At 35.3% G+C, this 17557-nt stretch overlaps 1 protein-coding gene across 1 annotated transcript; it reads left to right on the plus strand.

Moving 5' to 3' along the window:
* Positions 1–1548: 1548 nt before the first annotated feature.
* On the plus strand, positions 1549–16756 carry tnfaip2a (tumor necrosis factor, alpha-induced protein 2a). The gene is made up of 12 exons (XM_026944567.3): positions 1549–1746; positions 5064–5213; positions 5361–6012; positions 6139–6253; positions 7269–7391; positions 8072–8166; positions 8667–8759; positions 8989–9112; positions 10790–10915; positions 11059–11214; positions 12741–12862; positions 15866–16756. Exons 1-12 carry the CDS (start codon positions 1695–1697, stop codon positions 16038–16040), a joined length of 1983 nt encoding a protein of 660 aa, XP_026800368.3. The 5' UTR covers positions 1549–1694; the 3' UTR covers positions 16041–16756.
* Positions 16757–17557: the final 801 nt, after the last annotated feature.

Raw genomic sequence — 17557 nt, forward strand, 5'->3', positions numbered from 1 at the left:
ACATGCCCAGTAAAACAGCTGAAAATGAGGTAGATCCATCCCTCCTTTTGGTTTAATCCTCTGTAAATATACTTTCTTGATTCTAGGGTTTTTTTTTTTGTTCCAAATATATTGGGTAGTCATTCTATCCAAATTTTCGAAAAATGACTTATTAATGTAGACTGGGATACACTGAAAAAGAAATAGGTATTTGGGCAAAATACTCATTTTCACCGTGTTAATGCGATCTGCTAAAGAGAGAGGGAGACTGGACCACTTCTTGAAAGTGTGTTGAGTGTTTTCGTACAGCTTCAGAAAATTTTCTTTAAAAAGTGTAGAAAAACATTTAGTTATGGTGATCCCTACATATTTAAATGAGTTTACTACTTTAAAAGGAAGAGATGACAGTGCTTCTAATTGGGTTTTAGGGTTGATCGGGAATATAACACTTTTAGAAAAATTAATCTTATATCCTGAGATTTTTCCAAATTGTTCTAAAATTGACAGAATGGTTGGCACTGATTGTAAGGGGTTAGAAATGTAAACTAGAAGGTCATCCGCATATAGCGATACTTTGTGTTCCTTTCCCCCTCTTAATATCCCACTATATTCTCTAGCTAAAGCAAATAGCATGGGTGACAGAGGACAACCCTGACTTGTAGATCGACTTAATGGAAAATAACCAGAGTTGTTATTGTTTGTTTACTTTTGTTTTTAAATGGATATAAAATAACTTAAATTAGGACAGTGGTCACCAAACCACTTCTAGCACCTCCACATCAGTGTCTGATCCAGTAACGGTGTCTCACAAAAACGTAGTGTATGGAAGAGTGATTTTTTTAGTTTAGTTTATTTATATAGTGGATTTAACAGGGGACATTGTCACAAAGCAACTTTACAGAAGTCCGTATATAGTTTTAGATACCTAATGAGCAAGCCAGAGGTGACATTGGTAAAGGAAAAACTCCCTAAAAAGACACGAGTAAAAATCCTCATGAGGAACCAGACACAAAAGGGAACCCATCCTCTTCTGGGTGATACCGCATAGTGCAATTATGAGTCATTACTATTTCACAACTGTATACTATAGAGTCAAACAGTGAAAGGGTCATACTCATACTGCCACGTTCATTAGGCTATATAGCGTAGCCAATACATCCATTAAAAATACCGCACCACACAAAATCAGTGGCATACCACATATGCCTGTATCACCGGTTATCATGATCCACTGGCAGTAGGATTACTCAGATTTCAGTTGTTCCGTTATGTTGTCTTTCTTAAATAGGATTTTTTTTAATATGTAATCTACTTTAAGCTACTCTGTCTATCATTAGACTCCAGAAAACATCCTGCACAATATCGTGACATATTATAAAGCATGGAAAGCTTGTGCTTGTTAGTTAGTACAGGTCTTCTGAGGTATCTGAACTCAACAGGAAGACTGATTTCCAGGGCTGAGATTTCCAGGGCTGGTGAGAACTGGTCTAGGATAAATATGGAAGGAAAATTAAAGGAAACTGAAACTGCAAGGGCTTCCTGTGTGGCTGAGTGGGCATATCCACAGTGAGCATATTCTCCTCCCTGACTACATGACCGGTATATAAAGCATCAGTGAGAGGCAGTCTCAAACAGAACGGAGAAACGACTGCACTGACACACAGAAGAGCCTGAAAAAAACCAAATCTGGCTTAATCCTTAATTCCTGCTTAATCATGATGAAGACCATCAATCTCCCCACAGGACCCTTTCGGAAGAAAAGTAAAGGTCAGGAAAATCTTTATTTCAGCAAGTATTTACATAGCTTCTAGTCATCTACCTTTAAAAATGATAATAATTATGAGGAAATGATTAAATGGTTGTTACTTATTAAACAGTTATGCTATTTGAATAGGCAATAAAATGACAGAAAATTGCAGAGTAATAACAGCAAGCATGGTGATAGTTATTTGTCTTAAAGACTCCATTCTTGTAATTATCAAAGCCTGGTATTACATAACCTTTATTATTGTTATAATTATTATTATTACTACAAGGCAAATAACGTAGATAGCAATCTAAATGTCTAAATGCCATTATCCTACCTTTCATTCCTTTTTTTCTTCTGTAGCTGTAACTGAATCCATTTCTTAAATAAACGCCCCACGATGATTACCCGCATGTATTATTCTGGAAAAGACAGGGAACAACCTACAATGCTACACATTTCGTAACGTTTTCGTCCCATTTTTCTCTGAAAATAATAGTTTAAACAGCATATATACTGCGTTCGGGTCGCAGTTTGTGATTCCCAACCTCCAACCAGTAAAAGCCAAAGAACACGCTCCATCAACCTGAAACTCCTAGTCGTTAACTCGGAGCTCCATCCCAGTTGACCGAGTGACGTCAAAACAACATGGCGGCGAACATCGTCCCAAACAAACAAAGTAGTATTTTTTCTCTTTAAACGAGTTCTACTGTATATACGAGCATTTGCTCTAGAACAATCAACATACAGACCATTTTTTTCCATCTCCACTTGCGACATGAGTCAATAGCATGTGTGACGTGCAATATGACGTCACACCCGAATAATAATAATAATAATAATAATAATAATAATAATAATAATAAATTATTAATACAATTATTATTATTATTATTATTATTATTATTATTATTATTATATTAATTTATTTATTTTACAGACAATATGTGTCGATTACAGTAATTATACTGCAGTACGTTTGAATTCCCGAGTCAGAAGGGGATTTATTTATTTATTTATGTTTATATAACGGCAGAAGTGTAGATCACCGGCGCTTTAAATATTAGAAGAGACGTTTAGGGACCGTCTAAAAAGTGCAAAACATTGGACGACTTTGAAAATATATTTCCCACCATTCTGACTTTAAAAGGATTCATTCTTACAAGCCTGCTATAGCTTCCAGTTTTCTAAAAATGTACACTGGTTGAAGTTTAATAAGTAGTTATTCATAACCCAAATACAAGCTTATACAGCAGGGGTGTCCAGTATTATCTGCAAAGGGTCAGTGTGGGTGCAGCTTTTCATTCCAGCCAAGCAGGAGCCACATCTGATTCTGCTGTTTAATCAGTTGATCAATGGAATAAAAACCCGCACCCACACGGCCATTTGGGGATAAGACTGGACTCTCGTGGTATACAGTATCTTAAAACTTAGGCATATAGCCTACAGATGCAATAAATTCTTAAACAAAAAAAGATATATCCTCCTACTTTAATTTTCCCAAAAGGATTTAGTGGTTTGTGTTAATTTGCCCAGGTAGAGTCTTTTTTTATAGGTCATTTAGGTCCTAAAATTAGCTAATCATTCATTCATTCATGCATCTTATGTACATCTTATGATCCACCACTTCATCCTGGCGAGGGTTCTGGTGGACCCAAAGTGTTGACTTTGCCATTATTAGGGAGGATAAACAGTAAATTTGCTCACTTCTCGTTGCCCATGTTCATTTCTAAGCTAGCTTGTTAACTAGCTAGCGGCTAGAACACACTGTCAAATGGAAACATCATAAAGGGAAGATGAAATGTAAGCTTCCTTGCTATGTTATAATAATACTTTGGTTTCAATAAAAAATTGCCTAAGTCATGTTACATTGAAATAAACGACGTGGACTCATTTGGGTAGTTAGATAAGCCAGTCACTCCTTTTGAAACATACTCCACCAACAGAAAGCAGAGCAGAGTGCTGTTCACCATTCAGTTAGGTAACTTACACTGCATTTGACTTACTTTGGAAGTGGGAAGTTGGTACTTGGAATTGTGTCGTTTTCAGCCGTGCACTTGAGCTAAAAAGTGGGGGGAAAAACTTTTTTGTGTGCATTGCACTTTATTGGTGATTGCCATTCATCAGCATACGCACATGAGTACAAAGAAAATCAACTTTACTGAAACTATTGTAAATCTGGCAGAAACTTTTTTGTAGAGTTAGATTTACACAATTGTGTGCTTCCAACTTTGTGGCAACACTTTGGGGAAGGAACACATATGGTCATGATGGTCTGGTGTCCACAAACTTTTGGCCATATAGTGTACACAAAAGTGCAATTACAATTACAACTATTTACACTTATGACACAAAAGCACTATCATTAAAATCCTAATATGGAAGCAACCTAATCATTATGTCTAAAACCAGAGATATGCAGCCATAGATATGCATTAAATTTCCTGGGCCCATTTTCCTGCCAGGGATTTTATACCAGTGTATAATGTATAGAGCATTAGTAAATCTAACATTTTGGGAAACTGGATGTTGTAGCAGGCTTGGAATGTGCCATTATGTTTAGCTGATGTGACATATTATCAATTTGATCATAAAGAAATGTTGAATAAACACACACACACACACACACTCACACAGTGTTTCCTGTATTCCCACTCTATTTAACCACTCATATAAAGAAAATCTAAGGCAATCTAAGAAAATCTAAAATCTCTCTCTCATTACAGTCTGCATCTGGAATCTGTAAACATTAAACTGAAAGTCAAGGGCTTTTTAGGGTTTTTAAGATTTCCCCCAAGTCAGTTGTAATCACTGTGTGTATGTGCTGAAAAGAATTTCACACACCCCACACAGACACAGTGTTTCCTGTAATCCTGTAATCTAAGGCATCTCTCTCTCTCATCACAGTCTGCACATCTGGAATCTGTAAACATTAAGCTGAAAGTCAAAGGCTTTTTAGAGTTTTTAACTTTTTAGGGCTTTGTAGCATTTTATTATGTATATGTGTGTGTTTGTGTGTGTTTGTAAGTTACAAGTACACTGTTTATTGTCACATTTCTCTTTCAGGGATTTCAAGGTTGACAGATGGATCTGTTTCTATGGAGACAGTACCATAGTGATCACTGAATGTCAAATATCTGTTGTGTGTTCTGTAGCTGAATAAATGCAAGGATAAATTGGTTATATTAAACTATAAACATGTAGGATTTATGATGTATTGTTGGTTTTATAGTAAACATTTCATTTTAGAGGTCAAATTGTTCTTATTTTACTAAAACATGCTACGTATTTGACAGTTAACACACTGTCTGTTGGTTTATGAATTGTATTTTTACAGGTGAAGCAGAGGCTCACAACGGTGATGCTGTATGCACTACCATGACTAAAGAGCAATCTGAGGAGAAATGCAAAAATAAGCTAAAAATTCTAGGCATATTGAAAAAAACTAATACTAAAAACCACCAAAAAGCAGCCACGGACACTCCAGGTAACAGATCTAATAGATTCTCTTCCACAAATTATATTTGGTGATTTAGTAGTATCATAACTAATTTACTGGGCTCTTTTGGAAAATGAAGTCAGTACAGGTTATGCTCAAAAGTTGTAGCATTAAAATATTCTCACGTTCTTCCAGATATCCCAGTAATCTTGGATTTCAACCAGAATCTAGCACAGAATCATTTGGCAGAAGCTAGCCAGCAACTTTTAGCACGGGAAGATCACCTCTTCAGACCACAATCATCAGATGAGGAAGTGATTTGCACTGAGGATGAAAAGGACAGTTTGAATAAGGACTATGAAACTTTGATGTTTCATCTAAGGATGGCTGTCAATGAGTCCTTTAACCAGGAGAATCAAGAGAGACTGAGCAGTGCTATAAAGGCTATATGTCAGCAGGAGGAAAAAGACAGGCACTGGGAGGAAGCAGCAGAAGAGAAGCGTCCATGTTGGAGGCCCCTAAAATGCAGAGAGATCCATGATATGTTGCTCAAGAACGTAGTAGACATACGGCTGCAGCAAGAACACGAAGAAGAGAATGGGGCAGACAAGCTATCCACCTCCGTGAAGAGAAAGGTGTGTCGGATAGGCAAGCGCATTCAAAAGGACCTGCTCCAAGTTGTCAGAGATGTGCAGCAATGTTACACACCAGAGTTTGACATTTGCAACATGTATGCTCAGCTCTACCATCAAGCTTTCTCCTCAAAACTGATGGAGCATGCTCGAACCAACATTGAATTTCAAGATTGCATCTACATCCTAGGTTGGATTCATGTTTATTATCCAAAGTAAGGGACATGCTCATGGATGACTACTAATAAAGATGATCAAGTGTACAAAACTTTATTTTATTTACACACTCCCCTTCGAGTAGAGAAGAGCCCAGTTTTACATATGCGATGATTATTTTTCAGGAATATTTTGCACCAGGATGAACTGAAGCCACACATCAACACTGAATCATTGGGAGCTTTGTTACTTGAGGAAGATCGTAAGTCACTGGAGGAGCAGTATCTGTCACACAAAGAGGTGATGCAAAATAAAAGATTTGCAATACTTACATACTGACATGTACAAAGTCTGGACACACTGAATTGAAAACATAGATTTTTATTGTCTCAGAGACATTATGATAAAATCTTATAGTTGATATTTGATTTTTAAGACAAATAGTGTTGTTAAAGCCGATGTATAAGTAAATTTCTCAATCAAAATGTACTTTTAATAAGTAGTTTTTGCTTAAAACAAGCAGGAAACACAGTCAATAAGTCAGCCTATTTGGGAACTTTAAGAAAAGCTCCCTGGGAGAAGCTCCGTCATGAGGCAGGCTGATGCCTCAGAGATGCCAAGAGATTGCAAACCTTCATCAGGAATATTGTTAAGAATTTATGATATAAAATAGTTTATCTGTTATTTCATAATGTTAATGTCACCATTATTATCCTTATTATTATAAAGATATCCTCCAATTTATTTATTTCTTGTTATTTTCTATCTATATAGTATAAAAGATCTTACAATTTAGACTTTTCACATTTTAAAAATTGTTTTAGTGTGTCCACTGTATTAGACAGCAGGACAATTTAAATTTCATTAATTAATAATATGAATATTAACATCCAAACATCTTACCATTTTACTAGGGATAGACATTCTTTGTCACCTTGTATCAAAGTAAAACATAAAGTCATCCTGTAAATAAGTAAAAGATACATCGCCATCCTGTAACTAAGTCAAACATACGTGATCATTCTGTAAATAGGGAAAAACATATGTGAAATTAATAGTAAAATTAATTAATTGTAAAATTAATCTTTTTACTCAAATCAGTAAAAGGTGAGCTGCAAAAACAAAATGTCCACTACTGAGGACACAAATGAATAGGTGGTCTCAGAATAGTAGAAAAAAAGTAAAAAGGAAGAAAGGCTTTTAAAATATGCAAAATAAGTGTATAAGTCTGGAAAAAATAAAATACTCACAAATATGTGTGAATTTTCTGAATGTCCATTATATTTTAAGGTAATTTTATATATCTTGCTTATAGGTGGAGGTCAGGACATGGTTGTCCAATGCTCTTAAAAAAGAGGAGGAAATTTGGCAGACAAGTAACAAACCTGAGCTCATCGATGGGTGCTACTTCTCCAATCTTGCTTTGGATGTTATACCTGTATGAACAATACTGCATTTTGTTCATGATCTATATGACTCATGTTTGTGGCAGTTAAACAGATTCAATTCTTTATTTTTGTATTGCACTGCAAAATGAGGTCTTGGCAAGTGAAAATATCTTGAATAAAGGGTTCAAGCTTATCTCTATTTCAAGCTTAAAACTGTTTTATTTTATTAGCAGATAATTTTGCTTCTTTCTAGAAATACATGCTTGAAATAAGCTAAATTACACGTTAGAGAAATAAGACAATTTCAAGCTTGAAATGAGTAAAACATATCTAGAAATATCTTATATTTCTTTCTTATATACAGGTTTAATAATCTTATATTTGTCTAAAAAACCGATAAAGTGTCAGAGTTTTGGTCCTTTTTCAGTGTTTTTTTTGTTGTCATGTTTTTTTTCTTTTTTCCCCCTTTTTCTCTTTTTCATTTTTTGGCCGTTTTCAGTTCCCCTGCCTCGTCTTCGTTTTTGAGATTCTTTGTGGCTCAAGGGTAAAACGTCCGTCCCTCACGCCCACGCCTCACGGTCCTGACATAAAGAGATTCAAGATGTTTTTACTTGCTAAGATATAATTTTTTTTTTTTTTTGTAGCGTTGTTGTCATTTAGTTAGCTACAAAATACATTTCTTCTTGTCTAAACCATGTGTCATATAATTAAGTTACCGTCTTGTTTACAGATTATTAACGGAGCCATGAATGAAACTGTGAGTATTCTGGGTAGCAGAGATAATGCTCAGAGAATTCTGCTTCAGCTGGACAGCTTCCTAATGAGGTACACAAAACACTACTGTCACACTGAAGTTCTGTATTAACAACTCTATATTTAGATAAGTATGTTTAATATGAGTGCCCCAATCCCAGCCTATGCATTTAATGCTTTGGCAGTTTAACAATACAGTTTGCTAACTGTTTGCTTTCACTGCATGTAAATATTACCATTGACTCTTTTTGTACAGCAAATACAGAAATATCTTAATAATAACACTTGAGAATATGTATACAAAAGCCATCAGTGACATTTATTGTCCTGAGAACAGGAATTCTGAAAAGAAAAGGAATGAAATGCATGTCACTAACACAGAACTTTAAAAACACTTACTCACTCTGCCTATTTCATAGTAATATTGTGTAATACATTGTATGTCTACTATTCATACTTAATACTGTATTGCAGCCGTTTTACCTGTACATTACTGAACCTGAACTTTGAAATTGTGCATGCTGTTTGTGAAAAAATAAATATTTAAATAAAAATATTGTTTCTCTTGACAGCTATAAGAAATCCATAGCTGATCTTATCAAAGGAAAGCACATCAATATCCCCGACACCCTGAAAGCCAATCTGTTTAACATCAAGGAGTTACGGTGAGATTATAACACATAATAATACACATTAGTGCATATGTAAATACAGTACATATAAGTTAGCATACACAGTTTATCCTTATTTTCCAAAATTTCTTAAAAAATTCAAGAGAAAGAATGAGAACATGGATGAATGAATGAATGAATGAATGGACATTGGGATGTTTGCAAAAATGTTGGAACGTCACAGCTGTTGTTCAGTTGTAATACACAGTGACTGTATCTGCAGGGAGTATGTAGAGAAACTCGAGGATCTCTCGGATGAAGTGAAAGAAAGGTTGCTGTCCATTCTATCAGAGATGAGAAACTCCTGTCACAGTTATTTCCTCAGCCCCATACACAAGGAACTCAAGGTATCTATAATTAATTCATCTAGACTAGACAATAAAGCATTTATAAGTCAGTGGTCCTTATTCATCAAAGCTGAATACTGTCACATCTGACTGTAAAATGGGCATATGCAAATTCCACCGACAGTTTTCTTTATTCATCAGTTTCAAGTGGGAATATCTTGAATATAGTCAAATTTATCGAATATTTCCTATTCCTATATCGAGTATTATAAGGCTGAATGTCAGTGTCAACTTTTAATCTGTAAACGTGAATCAGAAAAAGCAGATGTGTATTTTTATCAGCTCATTAGTCTTTCATTATATTCATAATCACATTGCATAAAGGAAGGACCCTGAAGCTGTGATCTAAGTGCAGAGACATGGACAGGCAAACTATTCAAATATGCTTGGACATCATTAAGTGTTTTCTTTTTCTTTTGTTTTTACTTTTTTTTTTTTAATATATATATATAATACATAATTTCATATCAAGACTAAAACACATCAGATTTTCAGTTTTTGTTTATTTTTTTTGATTAATTTTTTCTTTTTTTTTTTTTTTAGAATGGATGGAATTTAATTAAATCTTCTGATTTCAGTTAAATCTGAACTATTTGAGTTCTAAAATGAATAAAAATTAGCTCTACCTCGTGAGTGGCACAGGTGATCACATGTGATTGCATTACGCTCTTGTTTATGAATCGGAGTGACACTAGCCAGTCATGTGAAGAGTGCAGTAGGCCATTTCTGCTGCCCTGTGACACAGCAATTTAAAAAAAAAAAAAAAAGCAGCAGCTGACTTCCTGTGTCTTGGTCGGACCCTCCTCAGTAGGTAGCTATTGTGCAATAGGGGAGTGCTAGCCAGTAGTTGGGAATTGGCAAATTAGAAGGCAGTATAAACAAACTATTGCAAAAGACAAATCTGTTGGAGCATCCTTTCCTCCAAAACTGTGTTAAAGTTGATAGTTGAAATATTAACTTTGTACCTTGTACCTTTTATGCCGTTTTTGAGAATACCATAAATAACATCTTTACCTCAGACACAAACACCTCTTACTCAGTTTCACTGAAATGTATTTTCTCCTGTCCATTCTTTGTGCAAATTTAATGTTTTTCTTTTATTAGCTGACTTTCACAGCATGGCATAATCCATCGTATCTAATACAATGTGTGTGCAATATACAACAATATACAGTAATATAATTTTACTCTTATCATAGCCTAAAAGTCTGGGTGAATTGTCAAGCACCATTTTTATTTAATCAGTTGTGAAAGCCTAATGCAGATTATCTCTAAAACGATTACATTAATCTTCACAAAGTCAGATAGTCTATTATTTACTCAAATCAGTAATGAGAATAATACTTTCAGGACTATAATACTGTACATGTATATAATATAGGCAAAATCTTATTGTAAGAAAGATCTCAATATTAAGGAATGACAACAATGAACACAGTGTATTAGGAACATGTGTGCTGTGAGAGCAGTTTAAAAAAAAAAAAGACAGGAATGTGTGGAGATTAAATTCAGATATATTTGAACTTCATCCAATGTTTTCTGGAACAGCCAAAAGCAAACTTGTCTCAGTTTAAATAATGTATTCTTGAATAAAAGTATTACCTGAATAAGATCATTAAAAAAAGAACAATTCTTAGTAACTGAATTTGGTATTTGGACCCATTTATTTCCCCACAGGTGCAGTATTGTAAGCTGTGGACTCCCTCCTGGTTTTCAGAAAATCTTACGATTACTGAAGGTCTACTAAGGCTTCTCGAGGAGATGGTTCAGCATTTCTCAGACATACACTCTGCCTGCAAGAAGGTCAGTCAGAAACTCCATTAAAAAGATCTAATAACAATTTTGCATAACATGAAAAAGGTTATTAGATTATTTCAGTGCTGGTAAAAGCTTTGTAGCATGTAGCACGATGTGTGCGGTGAAAAAAAATCTGAATGTGTGTTTAGGAGTTGTTGAATCAGCTGCATTCTGAGGTGATGATTGAATATGTCAAGAGGATGTTAAAGGGGAAACTGAAACTAAAAGACAAGAACGACCAGGAGGCAGCTGCACGCTTTATGTGTGAGGACAATGCAAGAATAAATTCACTGTTCATCACAATTGTAAGTATGCAATATGTATATTCTATATTTCATACATTTAATAGCCAAAAGGCTGACGTTCTACGGTTTTTAAATTAGACTGCTTTTTTGTGTTTCCCACATTGTCAATGTCCTTTACAGTGTCACAGTAGCCAAAGCTGCTTGAAATGATGCATACACTTAAATCTAACTTTAGCCTTAATCATAACCCCCCACCCCACCCCAAAAGAAAACAAATAACTAAAACTTTTTTTGGAGGGGAAGTCTTTAAATAACAAGCAGTTTAATCATTTAAGCAGACACACACACACACACACACACACACACACAGACTTCCTGCATGTTCACATTTTCTTGTCATAGAAATACTTTATGAAGTTTTGACCATATAGAAAGCACAGACAAATAAAACACATGCATTCACAAGGACTCATAAACACATGAGTTCCCTGGATCCGTCCTCTATCTCTCTGCCTTCAACCACCCACATACAGTACACAAAGGCATGCTTGTCCCCCCTCAGTCTGTCCTCTCAACCCCCCTGTATGTACATAGCTGAAAGATACAAAAGTGAAACAGAAAGTAATTTTCGTGGGGTTTTTCCCAAGCTAACTTGAGGGGGGAAAAATCTATGTGCTCCGCTTCAATAATTAAAGACATATATGGTTAAAAAAAAAAGAAACAAACAAACAAAAAAAAGAATTTATTAATGATGTGTATGATATTGTGATAATTATGGCCTCATCACAAATGGATTTCCCATTTATCAAATCCATCTCCTATGAGTTTTATAGCAATACAATATTTATCCTTAAAACAAAATGAGCCGTACATCATTTTTCACTTACCCAGATGTTAAGGTATGTTTAGTGTCTTAAAATCTTGAACATGTAAAACCAGTGTACAAATAGAACTGAACCATCCCCCCCTCTTTTTTTTCCCACTACATTGGCCTTGGCCAGTTTCCACCTGCCAGCCAGTTCTGCCCCTTCATACAACAGGGAGGGTGAGGTCTAACATGCGCTTCCTCTGAGCCATGTGAAGCCAGCCAACTGCATTTTTCCAACTGCTGATCCTGCTAACACACTCTTCCCTCTTCCCTCTTCCACATACATGAGCTCACTGTTCAATAGCTCAAACCTTTTGGCCACACTTCTTATTTCTGTCTGAGGTTTGCTTGGAGTCTAGGTTTAAGATGGCTGGTTTTTAGCTATACAAAGTACCTTTAGTACTTTTACTGAAAACAGTTTGTCATAGTGTCAGAAACCTCACGCAAATCTATTTGAGATTACTTAACACAACACAGTTTGAAGGTTTGTCAGTCTGCATATACTGGTGGCTGTGAGCATCTCTTACTTGTGAGTAATGTTAGCCTTGCAGTTTCAAAGTCAAACATGTCTTGGATGTCTTTTTTAGCAGAGTTTATGGACAGACAAAATCCCTGCACATGCTTGACGATGACATTTAGCAAAATTTAATGGAAAAAGTTAAATCAATTATACACAAATGGATGATTATCTGAATAGACTGTTGCCTTGTTCCCACAGGGATCTGATGAGAAATGGCTTTCCCTGATTTTACCCAAAGTGTCAGAAGTGGTGAGGCTGCAGGACGCAGGAGCACTTCAGCTTGAGATAGTTACGCTGGCCAGAACCTACCCTGACATCAGGTGAGTGTACAGCATGCTCTGGATTGAATTGATAATGTGGCACATAAATCCTAACCAGTGTTATCTGAAGTAACCAACAGTCATGTATGAGTAAATTGAGTAAAGGTAAAAAATACCCTTAGTGGGTTTCCTCTTAGTTCTCTGGTTTCCTTCCACTTTCCAAAAACACACCCGTAGGCTACACTAATTTGCCTGAAGGTGTATTCTTGTCCACGCCCAGAGAATAGGCTCTGGAGCCAGCACAACCCTTGCCAGAATAAAGCAGTTACTGAAAATGAAAATGAGAGTGAATTACTATATGCGTACATATTCATTCATTCTTTCATTCATTCACTCACTTTTCTTAAAAGCACTGTCCAGTTTTGAACAAACAATTCTGCCAAGCCACGATAGCACATGACTGACCACAGTCAGCAATTGAATAAATATTCCAACTTGACTAAAGCTATAATAAGCAGAACATTAGCAGTGCATGCAATGCTTATCTGTGTCAGGGTGGATGTTCTTTTTTTTATACTGCATTGACTTCATATTAAGTCTAGACCTAGTACAATCATTTACACCTGGACAAAAAAACTCCAACCCTGCCAGATATAAGTGCTGAAATGATTTATGGCTCACACACACATTTATGGTTGTTAGTTACCTGCGTGATGTGGTACCACTTGATAGCTTATTAACAATAGCTAACTTCCCAGGATTTTTACTCCAGTAAAAACAACGATTCTATCACTGATTTCATGCTAGCACTAATGACTGCAATGATGATGCTTCCAACAGCGTCTTTTCAATCCAAAGTTTGTTTTTTAAAAATTATAATAGGCTAACAGGTAAGAGTAAGAATATTTCCGTAACTCTTGCTAGACCATTCTAATTAGTGTCTGGAAAATTTATTGAAGTAAAAGTAGCTTGCTTTTGAAAATGCAATGAAATAAAAGTTGACAAAAAATATTGATGCAATGAATAAAGTAGAAATATTCCCAGAATACACTCAAATATAGTAGTATTTCTGTTTTGTTAAAATACACTTCTGATACTAACTGCGTGTAATAGCCGTGTTTTTAAAAAAACTATAAGATCTTTCTGAACAATGCTGTATTCAATCATTTCATGGGGCAGCTTCCTGAACATCTTATCAGAACTGCATAAATGTTTTGTGCTGACTAAATTTCTTGGGTTGAAACCATGGGTGTAACTTTGTTTTGAACACTGCTGGGTCTTATAATTAAAATAATAACAACAACAAGAACAATAATACTAATAATAATAATAATAACAAAAACAAAAACAGTTCACATTGTGCTGCTTTAGATTTTGGCATCAAGCATGTCTCATGGAAGTGATACGCCAGTGTTTGTTTTAATTATCATTTAAAGCCACATTAGGTTTTAAACTATTTTCATGGAATAAATGTTGGATGCTTTGGAAGTTTTTTAAAATTTATAGTTGCTATGCTTTACATCATCTACCTTGTGCCTTTAGTGGGAATTGGTTCATAGGAAAAGGAAAGTAAATCAAAGAGCATGATCCCGTATGCTGAGTGACTTAAAAAGACAACGACGTCCAGTATAAAGCCTCACACTTTACACTTACATACAGTATATGCCATAATATCATGTTTGTGAATTTCTATAAATAAATAGATTTTTTTATAATCATCAACTGTAACTCAAAGATCTGCTTACAGATGTCTGTTTACATTCTTCATCTCTAAAATTTTCCAAATATGAGAAATTTATCAATAGAAGATACATTTTATTACAAATGCCACCATGAGAAACTAACAAGAATGGGGCTAAACTGACATTTTTACAATGCGTATTAGAGCTATTATATATGTAAGGAATATAACAAAAATCTATCATCTATAATCTATAAAGTATAATCTATAATAATCAGTGATGTGGTGGTGTGATGCAGTCCAACATGAAGTGGATGTTACTGTTACCACCCTGAAGTTGATTGTTTTCCAATAACAGCACATAGCAAAGTTGGGCAACTGTTAAAATTGTTAATTTATTAAAGAATGACACCTTGTACATTTTATCCATTTAGTTACACTTAATGTTTTGGATTGTCTGCGAAACAACTTAGTTCCTGTTCTCACTTACTTTTATATCAACTCACCAGCCTCTCTTTTTTTCTCTCTCTTGAATTTAATAAGACAAAAAAAACTACAGCTTGTCATGTTACAGAGACACTGCAAAGCTCTCTGTCCTGAAGACTTTCCTGAGTACGAAAACTTAAAGGTAGAGCTTTATGTCTAACTGTTACAAAGCTGTAACCCTTAACACCAAAGTTTCTAAACAAACGTCTCCACCTTTTTTTTTTTTTTTTTTTTTTTTGTCAAAGCTGTGCTGTTATAGAAAATTAATCAATGGCAATAATCAGCACATTCTGATCAATCAGAATCAAATATCCAGCAGTGCTATGGAACAAAATTATTACAATTTCAAAAAGTGGTGGGGGTGTGTCCCCAGAACTTGTGTCTTTGGCTGGAACTTAGGTGTGACAACTTATTATATGTTTTAACATCTTTCATAATAACTCTTAGCTGTGTCTCATATGTCCTATGAAATATTCAAGTTCTTTACACAGGAACACATAAGAAAAAATCCTATGTTATATTTATTCAAAGCTCATTTGACAGGTGTTCAGGTGATTTGAAACACTTTCTCTGAGGTGCAAAAGGTGTTTGTGATGTATTTTATAATCATGTAAAAACCCACACCACAATCATTATACCTGCTTTTCCATCCCACTGAGCAACAGCTTTTTAAACTTTTATTTTCATCAGGATTCAATAAACTGATTTCAAGAGAATCTTTCAAGTTATATTTTTAATAAAATTATGGTGATGACATTAGGAGTGATAAATGCTTTTAATCAGAAATTGGCAACAGAAAACACTTCTTGCACTACTCTGTATTGAATTATAGACTATGTATTGCTTATTGAGAAATACAACACAATAACCACATTTTCCATGGTTTCTGTTAACAGTGAATGCCAAGTTCTTGCTCTCCTGGACTTGAAGGCAAACCTCTCCAAACCAGATGTGCGCAGCATAAAAAAGAGCCTGAACGAGAATAGGGATTCACCGAATGCTGAGCCCACAACAGCTTTCTTCAGTAATGTGCCTGTAAAAAAGAACTTCAAGACTGTGTTTTATCAGTGAAGCGTAATCACTTCACTGTAGCTGAAGAGAACCATTTAGAAGTTGCTCATACAAAGCAGTGTTATTGCTCATTATCAACTATTAAACCTGCTATAATATAGAGGTTATTTGTACATGCTAGCCTCACTAGCCTAGTTATAGATCACATATTGAAAAGGGACATTTTTAGAGACACAAGAATACAATCATATAATATTTCATGTCTGCTGTTATGTAAGAAACTGTCCATAGTGACTTTTCAATTTCCTATTCTACTCCTAATTATCCTATTCTGTCATGCTGGGAGTGGTCACCTGTGAATGGTTTGATGAGGATGAAAATGAGGAAAGTCATTTGCCTTCACAGTCAACAAATAGCAGCCCAACAGAATGAGCCTATGGGTAACCTCTATCCAGACATTCTTTATGCATTTAGTGTTTTTAATGCACTGTGTGTGTTATTTGTGTATTCCCAGTATTCATTTTTTGTTTGAGGAAACCAACGCAGATAGACTGCATCATGCTTGATTTGTACAGTACCTTTGTTATAAGTAATCGGTCCAAAAGTTCATTTGTTTGATGTATGCATTTATGTATGTAAAGTTTCCTTCCCTTTACATTTTACAATGTGTTGTATGTTTTATATAAACATGAAAGTCTATTTCCTTGTTCTAGTACTTTGTATTCTTTTATTTAGTAAATGTATTACTGGATATTAAAAGTATGTGATGGTCATGATTCATGTGTGGTAGGAATAATTATTAGTGATTTTATGTCTCATCATTGATTAGTTAAGGATCCCTCGCCATGTTAATTTAGTGGGAAGATATAAGAGATAGAGTTTCACATGTTGTCCCTGTGTCTGCATGGGTTTCCTCCCAACTGCCAAAAACATGCCAGTAGGTGGATTGGCTACACAAAACTGTCCCTTATGTGTGTGTGTGTGTGTGTGTGTGTGTGTGTGTGTGTGTGTGTGTGTGTGTGGTGCCCTGCCCCGTGTTGATGTGTATTTCCGCCTTGCAGGATAGGCTCTGGATCCACCATGACCCTGACCAGGATAATGCAGTTAGTAAAGATGAAAATAAATGAACAAAAATAGTATTTGGACAAAAACAGATTTATCTTTGAAGTTAATCTAATCACAGTTACAGTAGCAGCGACACTGAGAAGATTCTACAAAAACATTTACATACATTTGTAGCTTTAATTGCTGAGGTAGAACCTTTTAGCAGAAACCCCCTCTTTCTTTCTTTCTTTCTTTCTTCAAGACTTTCTTCTCTCAAATCCTCCATATTGTGCAACAAAATGTCCAGTTCAGTGTTTCCTGTGTCCCTGCCAGCCTGAAATTGATAGTTGACTCTGTGAGGAGAAAACTGTCCCAGAAGCAGAAACGCAAAATAAGCCATAATTAATTTACCATTACATGTGGCTCTGTCTTATCCATCCTTAGCACACTGTTCCAATAGTCAGTCTGGCGTCTATACTGTTTTGTGATCAGCTTAGAAAGCACTGAGTAAAACTTAATGCTCTGTACACTGA

The sequence above is a fragment of the Pangasianodon hypophthalmus genome, chromosome 19 (assembly GCF_027358585.1).
Source record: "Pangasianodon hypophthalmus isolate fPanHyp1 chromosome 19, fPanHyp1.pri, whole genome shotgun sequence".
Taxonomy (NCBI): Eukaryota; Metazoa; Chordata; class Actinopteri; order Siluriformes; family Pangasiidae; genus Pangasianodon; species Pangasianodon hypophthalmus.